The sequence below is a fragment of the Eretmochelys imbricata genome, chromosome 1, assembly GCF_965152235.1.
Source record: "Eretmochelys imbricata isolate rEreImb1 chromosome 1, rEreImb1.hap1, whole genome shotgun sequence".
In the NCBI taxonomy this organism is placed as follows: Eukaryota; Metazoa; Chordata; order Testudines; family Cheloniidae; genus Eretmochelys; species Eretmochelys imbricata.
In genome coordinates this window covers 335,521,821-335,534,102 of record NC_135572.1, presented here as the reverse complement: position 1 = coordinate 335,534,102, position 12,282 = coordinate 335,521,821, and the positions used below count along the sequence as shown (strand labels likewise).

At 43.0% G+C, this 12,282-nt stretch overlaps 2 protein-coding genes across 3 annotated transcripts in view; one reads left to right on the top strand and one right to left on the bottom strand.

Annotated features, from left to right (window-relative positions):
* Positions 1 to 6,841, top strand: part of ARMC10 (armadillo repeat containing 10) — a 29,727-nt gene extending 22,886 nt beyond the window's left edge. Inside the window, exon 7 of the mRNA XM_077835938.1 lies at positions 6,174 to 6,841. Within this exon, the coding sequence (XP_077692064.1) occupies positions 6,174 to 6,242 (69 nt within the window). The 3' untranslated portion in view covers positions 6,243 to 6,841. The remainder of the gene's footprint in view (positions 1 to 6,173) is intronic.
* Positions 1 to 12,282, bottom strand: part of NAPEPLD (N-acyl phosphatidylethanolamine phospholipase D) — a 39,551-nt gene that overhangs the window by 2,297 nt on the left and 24,972 nt on the right. For both annotated transcript variants that reach the window (XM_077835911.1, XM_077835921.1), the window contains exons 3-4: positions 5,293 to 5,939; positions 1,468 to 1,582 (exon numbers count right to left, since the gene is read on the bottom strand). In XM_077835911.1, the coding sequence (XP_077692037.1) occupies positions 1,468 to 1,582; positions 5,293 to 5,939 (762 nt within the window). The remainder of the gene's footprint in view (positions 1 to 1,467; positions 1,583 to 5,292; positions 5,940 to 12,282) is intronic.

Genomic DNA, 12,282 nt, shown 5'->3' with positions numbered 1-12,282 from the left:
TTAATAGCTCAGTAGCCAGGTTACTAATTACAAGATAAAATCCATATAGATGTTTTAACAATAATTTTCCCTAAACTACAATTTTACAAAAAGTGGCAATATATTACCTATATTAGAAACTTGTTTATGAAGTTAAAAATTGAGCAGTATAACAGGATATGAAATTGTCAATAAAGTGTACCTCAAATAAACTATAAAAGGAACTGTTAATTCTGCAGGATTAGACAGTTAATCACATTTTACATGTTTAGTAAAGTGTTATATACACCTATAATATTCTAACTTTGGCCTGTCTGCAAATGATACAGCAATAAAAGCAAACTTAGCAGTACACATGCATCTGAAGAAGTGGGGGCTTTTACCCACGAAAGCTTATGCCCAAATAAATCTGTTTGTCTTTAAGGTGCCACCGGACTCCTTGTTTTTGTGGCTACAGACTAATATGGTTACTCCTCTGATACTTAGCAGTACACATTTATTCACATTTCTGCTGTTCCTGATTTTAGTATACCTAAATTACTATCCATGTAACAGAACACTCCCATCCTCCATTCCAGAAAGTTATTTCACCCTGTGACTCAATTTAATCTATAGTGGTAATAAAAACCATGATTATCTGTTTTAGTCTTGCTATCTAGCACATTTCTATAATATCTGATGATGTACTATTGTAAATATTTTCCAATTTGGGGCATTCAGATCTGAAGACCAATTGCAGAATTCTTTATCTTCTGTGTCAATTTCTCTTTCTGGATTTCTAACACAAGCTCTTCTTTGTCCTGTCATCTGATCTAGATTTGTGTCCCAAGTGTTTGATGATTCCAGGCATGGATGCAAAATTTCAAATGCTGGACTAGAATTATAGTCTCTCTCTTTCTGGGCTTCTCTTATTCTCTCCCTCAACTCATTTGTCATGAATTCTATTACCTGTATGACTTATCTCTGGTCATTTACTACATAAGCAGTCTCATGTCAGGTTGATGCTAACCCAGTACCACAAATCTGATGACAAGACCTGCTCTTTTAACATGCAGCATTGATCTCTCCTGATCAAGCATATTATGCCTGCCCCTTTTTCAGTACACAAGTTCCTCTGCCAATGGAGCAAGTATTCCAAATCTGCCTGCATAACAAAAGCTCCCAATGTGCTGATATTTTTTCACTGCCTTATCTTGAAGTATTTGACATTTACAAGAAATTCAGCTTTATTGAGAACAATTTTAGTTCAAGGTATAAAATATTAAGAAAACTGAACTAGTTTTTGTATTAAAAGATTGTAGAATTTAGTCTTAATTAAATACATACAATATGTAATTGGTTATGTAAGGATTAAGGCAAAGTAATCTTATAATTCTGAGCTCTAGATAATCCACTTATAGATGTTTGTTATAACATGAGATGATTAAGCTTAATTACTGTTTCCATACTTAGAAAATTTGAATGCATTCATGATCAGCCCAAACTCACCTCATTTGCTAAAGCAAAGGTTCCCCAATGAATCGCTACGGACTTCTTTGTCTGAACATCAATATGAATTCTTACAGCTTCTTCAGGATTCACATGCTGGTATTTCATAAACCACCTAACAAACACAAAATAACTTACATATCTAGTGTAACCTTTTGTATTCAAGATATCTGTTCTTTATTAGGGTTTTTAAATAGGCAAGAGGTGTTAAGATATCCTCAGTTAGTAAAAAAAAAAGTCTAACACCGTGAACAAGTTACAGAGACTGTAGAAATCTATTTGCTAGAAATGACAGTAGCATTCCCTCAGCTCAGGGGTGGCCAACCTGTGGCTCTGGTGCCACATGTGGCTCTTCAGAAGTGAATATGCGGCTCCTTGTATAGGCACCGACTCTGGGGCTGGAGCTATAGGTGCCAACTTTCCAATGTGCCGGGGGGTGCTCACTGCTCAATCCTTGGCTCTGCTGCACGCCCTGCCCCCACTCCATCCCTTCCCGCCCCCTCCTCTGAGCCTGCCATGCCCTAGCTCCTTCCCCTCTCCCCCAGAGCCTCCTGCACGCCACAAAACAGCTGATCGGGAGGTTCGTGGAGGGAGGGGGAGGTGCTGATCAGCGGGGCTGCCAGTGGGCAGGAGGCGCTGGGAGCAGGACAGGGGAGCTGATGGGGGGTTACTGAGGTATTACTGTGGCTCTTTGGCAATGTACATTGGTAAATTCTGGCTACTTCTCAGGCTCAGGTTGGCCACCCCGGCTTCAGCTAATTACAATAGATGTATACAACAGCACTCACATCCACAGAATTTGTAGGGCTATTAGTTCTGTTTATTAATTGGTATTCTTTATAGAGGTGGGAAGTTTTCCCAATATATTCAGCTTAAGGATTTATGGGCCATCTGCTCTGAAGCAAGTTCATGCTATCACCATAATCAATATGTTTGCAGAATCATAGGATACACCAAAAGAAACATGCTTCAGTAGATAGCACTCTTCTCTCTGAGTCAGTATTGAACGAACACTTTGCTTGCTACTGGAGGTGCAGTATTTTGAGTGAGATGTCAAGTCCCAGGGTATAAGGCACAGGATTAAAATTACATTGGTTCAACTTCTAGAATTTGCTATAATTGAATGCGGGCCAATGTCAAAAAGTATTACTAGTGTAGGGGTCAGTGACAGTCCAAGTCTCTCTAAAGGGGAGCACAGAAGCAGATTTTGCACACCAATGAGAATGCTAGCATTTATTTCTGAACCGGTTCATGAGAAATATTGGACTTTAATCTCACCATTCTGATTTCTTTTTTGCTTCCCCAGCCTACCCAGGCTTCATTTCTGACATTTTAGCAACTGTTATCTTGAGAACTGCTAAAGCTAAAAACCAAGGCTATCAAGCGATTAAACAAATTATTCGGATTAAAAAATAATAAAATACCATTTATTTAAATATTTTTGGATCTTTTCTGTGTTTTCAAATATATTGATTTCAATTACAATACAGAATACAAAGTGTACGGTGCTCACTTTATATTTTTTATTACAAATATTTTCACTGTAAAAAAACAAAAGAAATAGTGTATTTCAATTCACCTAATACACATACTGGAGCGCAATCTCTTTATAATGAAAGTTGAACATACAAATGTAGAATTATGTACAAAAAATAACTGCATTCAAAAATAAAACAATAAAAAACTTTAGAACCTATAAGTCCACTCAGTCCTACTTCAGCCAAATCGCTCAGATAAACAAGTTTGGTTACAATTTGCAGGAGATAATGCTGCCCACATCTTGTTTACAATGTCACCTGAAAGTGAGAACAGGTGTTCGCATGGCACTGTTGTGGCTGGCATTGCAAGATATTTATGAGCCAGATATACTGAAGATTCATATGTCCCTTCATGCTTCAACCACCATTCCAGAAGACATGGTGATGACGGGTTCTGCTCGATAATGATCCAAAGCAAAACGGACCGATGTGTGTTCATTTTCATCATCTGAGTCAGATGCCACCAGGAGAAGGTTGATTTTCCTTTTTGATGGTTCCGGTTCTATAGTTTCCACATTGGAGTGTTGCTCTTTTAAGACATCTGAAAGCATTCTCCACACCTCATCCATCTCAGATTTTGGAAGGCACTTCAGATTCTTAAATCTGGGGTCGAGTACCGTATCTACCTTTAGAAATCTCACATTGGTACCTTCTTTGCATTTTGTCAAATCTGCTGTGAAAGTGTTCTTAAAACCAACACGTGCTGGGTCATCATCCAAGACAGCTATAAACATGAATATATGGTGGAATGCAGGTAAAACAAAACAGAAGACATACAATTCTCCCCCAAGGAATCCAGTCACAAATTTAATTAACGCATTTTTTTTTAACGAGCATCAGCAGCGTGGAAGCATGTCTTCTGGAATGGTGGCCGAAGCATGAAGGGGCAAATGAATGTTTAGCATATCTGGCATGTAAATACCTTGCAGTGCCCTCTATAAAAGTGCCATGTGAATGCCTGTTTTCACTTTCAGGTGACATTGTGAATAAGAAGCACTCAGGAGTATCTCACATAAATGTAAAAAAACTTGTTTGTCTTAGCAATTGGTGAACAAGAAGTAGGACTTAGTGGACTTGTAGGTGCTAAAGTTTTACATTGTTTTGTTTCTGAGTGCAGCTATGTAAAAAAAATTCTACATCTGTAAGTTACACTTTCACGATAAAGAGATTGCACTACAATACTTAGGAGGTTAACTGAAAAATACTATTTCTTATTTTTACAGTGCAAATATTTGTAATAAAATAATAATATAAAGTGAGCACTGTACACTTTGTATTCTGTGTTGTAACAGAAATCAATATATTTGAAAATCTAGAAAAACATCCACAAATATTTAATACATTTTAATTGGTATTCTATTGTTTAACAGTACAGTTAATCGCAATTAATTTTTTAAATCACAGTTAATTTTTTTGAGTTAATCATGAGTTAACTGCAATTAATCGACACCCTACTAAAAACCAATGCTTTATCCCATCTGAAAGCTTAGATACCATGTGATGAGGAGGACATAGATGCCCAGACAAACACATTTTTCAAATGCTATAAAGCATTCACAGTCATGTGAGAACTGAAATCGGGAAAGTAACATGGTAATTAGAATAATATAGGAGCACTGTAAATTGTGTGCATGTAAGAAAAGGGATTTCAGACTGGGTGATCTTTGTGGCCTTTCCTATTCCTACTTTCTTTTCATATTAAAATAATGCCAGGCTGTGTGTATTTTTTCAATAGTTTTTGGGGTAATGTCTGATTAAAAAAAAACCACCACATTTCAGCTTCTTTCCCTCTCTTTTCTACATCTTGGCTCTGGTGTACACTTAAAATGTAGATTGACTTAGGTACATCACTCATGGGTATAAAAAAATTCACATCCCAGAGCACCGTAGTTAAGCCGACCTAACCCTCGGTGTAGACACAACTAGATCAACAGAAGAATTCTTCTGTCAGTCTAGCTTCCACCATTCAGGGAGGTGGATTATCTACATTGATGGAAAAACCCCTTCTGTTGATGTAGGCAGCATCTGCACTATGCTGCTGCAGCACTGCAGCTGTACCGCCCGTAGCACAGACATGCCCTTGCTCTCCCTTATTACTTCCACAGCCTTCAAATCTCTCTCCTGCTCTACATTCCCCAAAATATATTTTAGACAAGTGAAAAGTTCAGAAGCTGTAGATACGTTAGTATTAAACCACTAACAAGAAAAAACGTTATTTGAAGTCAGTATATCATTTCATTGATATAGTTTACATATCTTTTGGTCAAACCCTTTGAAATTTGCTTACCTTGGCTCATAAGCTCCAATGGGAATAGCTGCAAGATCAAAAGGTCCAAATCTTTTACCTATCTCTTCAAAAGCAACACAGTAACCAGTATCCCCTGCAAAGAAAAACCTATTCCAGGGCCCCAAGACAGACCAGCTGCCCCAAAGAATCTTGTTGTCATCTGTTGCAGTCCTCTTGCACCAGTGTTGAGAAGGAGTAAAGACAAAAGTAACTGCGTCATGACCAGGGACACAGTTCTCTTCCCACCAGTCCAGTTCAATCACATTTTCACAGCCACATTTCTGCATCCATTCTAAAAGACCCAGGGGCACAAACCATCTCAAGTCAGTGCCAAAGCGCTCGTTTAAACGCTCTACAGTATTATAGTCCAAATGGTCATAGTGGGTGTGGCTGATCATCACTGCATCTATTTTTGGCAGCTGATCTACTGTGCATGGAGGTCCTCGGAAACGTTTTGGACCCACAAACTGTGCTGGGGAAGCCCGCTGGCTGAAGATGGGGTCAGTAAGAATTACAAGTCCATCCATTTCCACCATAACTGAGGCATGTCCTAACCATGTGACTCGCATGCCAGTTCCAGTCTTACCAACTAGTTCAGGGTTTGGAATGAAGTAAGGGTTTAACACAGGAAGCTCTTTATCAAGTTCCTAGCAAAACAACAACAAAAAAGTTAGAAAGCAAAGCACACACAGAACAAAAAGCCCAGAAGGCACCAATCACCAAACAAGGCTTGTACTTCGTGTACATCTTTAATTTCTAGGAAACCTGCAAGTAGGTGCACAGAGATACCATTTCCAGTGACTCCCATTCCCAATAGCTTCCTATTAAATTAAAATCATTAATCTTATTTTTAATAATCATTTAATCTTTCTTGTCTTTAGAACATGCTTTCGAGAGCAGGAGAATTAGGCCTGCGGCTCTACAAAGGAAACAATTCAAAGATGTGCTGAAAACGACTTGCAGACTTTTACTGGAATGAAATAGAATTGCTCAGAATTAGCAACAAATTCTGATATCTTGCCCCTATTGCCCTGAAAGAGAATTTTAGTGCTGCTGCTGCTACTACCACCACCATCTCTTGGAGTTTGGCCTTTAGCTTAAATATTAGAGCTATAGCTTGTGGATCTCAGCAATATCCTTCCAGAGTCCCAGCACAGATAGATTTATTACAAGGTACTTATTAGATTGAAGAGACTTTAATCTGCTAGGCGGACCACTAATATGCTACCAGCAGTGTCATAAATATAAAGGGAAGGGTAAACCCCTTTGAAATCCCTCCTGGCCAGGGGAAAGCTCCTCTCACCTGTAAAGGGTTAAGAAGCTAAAGGTAACCTCACTGGCACCTGACCAAAATGACCAATGAGGAGACAAGATACTTTCAAAAGCTGGGAGGAGGGAGAGAAACAAAGGGTCTGTCTGTCTGTATGCTGGTCTTTATCGGGGATAGACCAGGAATGGAGTCTTAGAACTTTTAGTAAGTAATCTAGCTAGGTATGTGTTAGATTATGATTTCTTTAAATGGCTGAGAAAAGAATTGTGCTGAATAGAATAACTATTTCTGTCTGTGTATCTTTTTTGTAACTTAAGGTTTTGCCTAGAGGGGTTCTCTATGTTTTTGAATCTAATTACCCTGTAAGATATCTACCATCCTGATTTTACAGGGGGGATTTCTTTATTTCTATTTACTTCTATTTTTTATTAAAAGTCTTCTTGTAAAAAACTGAATGCTTTTTCATTGTTCTCAGATCCAAGGGTTTGGGTCTGTGGTCACCTATGCAAATTGGTGAGGCTTTTTATCCAACATTTCCCAGGAAAAGGGGGGTGCAAGTATTGGGAGGATTGTTCATTGTTCTTAAGATCCAAGGGTCTGGGTCTGTAGTCACCTAGGCAAATTGGTGAGGCTTTCTACCAAACCTTGTCCAGGAAGTGGGATGCAGGGTTTTGGGAAGTATTTTTGGGGGAAAGACGCGTCCAAACAGCTCTTCCCCAGTAACCAGTATTAGTTTGGTGGTGGTAGCGGCCAGTCCAAGGACAACGGGTGGAATATTTTGTACCTTGGGGAAGTTTTGACCTAAGCTAGTAAAGATAAGCTTAGGAGGTTTTTCATGCGGGTCCCCACATCTGTACCCTAGAGTTCAGAGTGGGGGAGGAACCTTGACATGGTGGCTGCGGTGGGATTAACCTGAAATCATTTTGAGATCCAGTTGAGATTTTCTGAACTAGAAATACAGATTTTAAAAAGAAATTTTTTTTTTTCCTGTGGAAAGGAAGTCCAGAAAGCAGCTGAAACTGAAAGCAGCTTGTTTTTTCTCTGCTTTGTGGCCAAGCAGAGACAAAAGGGGATTATCTTGTGAATTGCAGGTTTTCTTTGCCTGGAGGCAGGGTACTTAACTCCTGCAGGGAAATTCACAGTCTTCCAACCCAGAGGTTTTTTTTTTTTTTTCTTTTCTTCGTAAAAGTAAATAGGGTGTGTGTGTTCTACCCATTTGCTTTTTCTTTGGGCTGGGTAAGCAGGTTTCCAAGTAGTTGGAGGTTTTTTGCTTTAATTTGGGCCCAGAGCAGAGACAAGGGAATTGTCTTTTTCTGTAGGCTGACAATCACTATCAGAGAATAGGTATTCTATTCCAGCACAGAAAATTTTACAGCCAAGTTTTGTTTGTTTATTTCTAAACCTCGGGTGTAAAGTTAGTTAAAAACAGAGAGGTTAGAATGACCAAATCCACAGCTCGACTACAGCTGGAATTAGCCAAATTTCAGGCTGAGGAAAAACAAAGGGAACATGAAAGACAGATAGAACTCATGCGGCTGGAGAAGGAGGTACAGGAGGCTGCCCACAAGAGGGAAATGGAGGCAAGGAAGCATGTGGAGGAGGAGAAGGAAAAAGAGAGGAAGCATGTGGAGGAGGTGGAGAGGATAAAGGCCCAGCAGAATATACCAACAAACCCTAGCAATCCTTCTCCAGGTACCACTTCCCATCCCAGAAAGTTCCCCACCTACAAGGCAGGTGATGATACTGAGGCCTTCTTAGAAAACTTCGAAAGGGCCTGCCTTGGGTACAACATCTCTATTGACCAATACATGGTAGAGCTGAGGCCGCAGCTCAGTGGACCCTTAGCTGAGGTGGCAGCTGAAATGCCTAAAGAACACATGAACAAGTATGAACTGTTTAAATCCAAGGCGAGAGTCAGAATGGGGATAACCCCCGAGCAGTCTCGTCGGAGGTTCAGAGCCCTAAGGTGGAAACCAGACATGTCATTTACCCAACATGCCTACCACATTGTGAAACATTGGGATGCCTGGATATCAGGAGCAAGTGTTGAATCTCCAGTAAATTTGCCCTTCCTAATGCAAATGGAACAATTCTTAGAGGGTGTTCCTGAGGAAATAGAAAGATACATCCTAGATGGGAAACCCAAAACTGTAATCGAGGCAGGAGAGATTGGAGCCAGATGGGTGGAGGTGGCAGAGAAGAAGAAAACTGGTCGCAGTTGGAGCGGAGACCAGAAGGGACCACCCCAGACCACACCCTATTACCGGGGGCCGCCCAAGGCCCCACCTACCTCCCAAAGAACCCTCCAGACCCCTTATCGTCCTGCCACCCCATTCTCCAGCAACCCTCCTCGCCCCAGTGACCCGTCAGCTGGACGATGTTTTAAATGTAACGAGCTGGGGCATGTAAAGGCCAACTGCCCCAAGAACCCCAACAGATTACAGTTCATTGCACCGGAATCACACCAGAGGTCCACAGGCCCAGATACCTCCCAGATACCCTTGGAGCGGAGGGAAACTGTGAGTGTGGGCGGGAAGAAGGTCACCGCGTGGAGGGACACCGGAGCACAAGTGTCAGCTATCCATGCTTCCTTAGTGGACCCCAATTTAATCAACCCAGAGATCCAAGTGACGATTCAACCCTTCAAGTCCAACTCTTTCAATTTGCCTACAGCCAAGTTGCCTGTCCAGTACAAGGGCTGGTCAGGAACATGGACTTTTGCAGTCTATGATGATTATCCCATCCCCATGCTGTTGGGGGAAGACTTGGCCAATCATGTGAAGCAGGCCAAGAGGGTGGGAACGGTCACCCGCAGCCAGGCTAAACAAGCCGTGAGGCCTAGCTCTGTTCCGGAAACTTCTATCAGGACCCAGTCAGAGGTGATGGACCCGGACCCCAGGCCAATGTCTGCAACAGCAGTAGTGGATCCAGTCCCAGAGACCCAGACGGAACCAGTCCCAGAACCGGAACCAGCCGAACAACCAACACCAGACCCAGTGTCAGCACTGAATCCAGTACTTGCAACCTCAACACCAGAGGGCCCCACCGAACCTGAACTGGCAGCAGCCGATAACCCTACACAAGAGGCTCAGCCGGAGCCTGAATCCCAACATAGTGCACCAGCAGAGAGCGGTTCACAGTCAACAGAAACAGCTCCATCCCCTATATCGCTTCCCGAGGGAACAAGCCTAGGTCCCCAATCCAGTGAAGAACTGATGTCTCCAGCATCAAGGGAACAGTTCCAGACCGAACAGGAAGCAGATGAAAGCCTCCAGAGAGCTTGGACGGCGGCACGGAGCAACCCACCGCCTCTCAGCTCTTCTAATCGATCCAGGTTTGTTGTAGAAAGAGGACTTTTATACAAGGAAACTCTTTCTGGGGGACTCCAGGAAGACTGGCATCCTCAGAGACAGTTGGTAGTTCCAACTAAATACCGGGCCAAGCTCTTGAGCTTAGCCCACGATCACCCTAGTGGCCATGCTGGGGTGAACAGGACCAAAGACCGTTTGGGGGGGTCATTCCACTGGGAGGGAATGGGCAAGGATGTTTCTACCTATGTCCAGTCTTGTGAGGTGTGCCAAAGAGTGGGAAAACCCCAAGACCAGGTCAAAGCCCCTCTCCAGCCACTCCCCATCATTGAAGTTCCATTTCAGCAAGTAGCTGTGGATATTCTGGGTCCTTTTCCGAAAAAGACAGCCAGAGGAAAGCAGTACATACTGACTTTCATGGATTTTGCCACCCGATGGCCGGAAGCAGTAGCTCTAAGCAACACCAGGGCTAAAAGTGTGTGCCAGGCACTAGCAGACATTTTTGCCAGGGTAGGTTGGCCCTCCGACATCCTCACAGATGCAGGGACTAATTTCCTGGCAGGAACTATGAAAAACCTTTGGGAAGCTCATGGGGTAAATCACTTGGTTGCCACTCCTTACCACCATCAAACAAATGGCATGGTGGAGAAGTTTAATGGAACTTTGGGGGCCATGATACGTAAATTCGTAAATGAGCACTCCAATGATTGGGACCTAGTGTTGCAGCAGTTGCTCTTTGCCTACAGAGCTGTACCACATCCCAGTTTAGGGTTTTCCCCATTTGAACTTGTATATGGCCGTGAGGTTAAGGGGCCATTGCAGTTGGTGAAGCAGCAATGGGAGGGATTTACACCTTCTCCAGGAACTAACATTCTGGACTTTGTAACCAACCTACAAAACACCCTCCGAACCTCTTTAGCCCTTGCTAGAGAAAACTTACAGGATGCTCAAAAAGAGCAAAAAGCCTGGTATGATAAACATGCCAGAGAGCGTTCCTTCAAAGTAGGAGACCAGGTCATGGTCTTAAGGGCGCTCCAGGCCCATAAAATGGAAGCATCGTGGGAAGGGCCATTCACGGTCCAGGAGCGCCTGGGAGCTGTTAATTATCTCATAGCATTCCCCACCTCCAACCGAAAGCCTAAGGTGTATCATATTAATTCTCTAAAGCCCTTTTATTCCAGAGAATTAAAGGTTTGTCAGTTTACAGCCCCGGGAGGAGACGACGCTGAGTGGCCTGAAGGTGTCTACTACGAAGGGAAATGTGCTGGTGGTGTGGAAGAGGTGAACCTCTCCACGACCCTTGGGCGTATGCAGCGACAGCAGATCCAGGAGCTGTGCACTAGCTACGCGCCAACGTTCTCAGCCACCCCAGGACTGACTGAACGGGCATACCACTCCATTGACACAGGTAATGCTCACCCAATTAGGGTCCAACCTTACCGGGTGTCTCCTCAAGCTAAAACTGCTATAGAACGGGAGATCCAGGATATGTTACAGATGGGTGTAATCCGCCCCTCTGAAAGTGCATGGGCATCTCCAGTGGTTCTAGTTCCCAAATCAGATGGGGAAATACGTTTTTGCGTGGACTACCGTAAGCTAAATGCTGTAACTCGCCCAGACAACTATCCAATGCCACGCACAGATGAACTATTAGAGAAACTGGGACGGGCCCAGTTCATCTCTACCTTGGACTTAACCAAGGGGTACTGGCAGGTACCGCTAGATGAATCTGCCAAGGAAAGGTCAGCCTTCATCACACATCTCGGGCTGTATGAATTTAATGTACTCCCTTTCGGGCTGCGAAATGCACCCGCCACTTTCCAAAGACTTGTAGATGGTCTCCTCGCGGGATTAGGAGAATATGCAGTCTCCTACCTTGACGATGTGGCCATATTTTCGGATTCCTGGGCAGACCACCTGGAACATCTACAAAAAGTCCTTGAGCGCATAAGGGAGGCAGGACTAACTGTTAAGGCTAAGAAGTGTCAAATAGGCCTAAACAGAGTGACTTACCTTGGACACCAGGTGGGTCAAGGAACTACCAGCCCCTACAGGCCAAAGTGGATGCTATCCAAAAGTGGCCTGTCCCAAAGTCAAAGAAACAGGTTCAATCCTTCTTAGGCTTGGCCGGTTATTACAGACGATTTGTACCGCACTACAGCCAAATCGCTGCCCCACTGACAGACCTAACCAAAAAGAAACAGCCAAATGCTGTTCAGTGGACCGGAAAGTGTCAGAAGGCCTTTAACAAGCTTAAAGCGACACTCATGTCTGACCCTGTACTAAGGGCCCCAGACTTTGACAAACCGTTCCTAGTAACCACAGATGCGTCCGAGCGTGGTGTGGGAGCAGTTTTAATGCAGAAAGGACCTGATCAAGAATTCCACCCTGTAGTGTTTCTCAGCAAAAAAC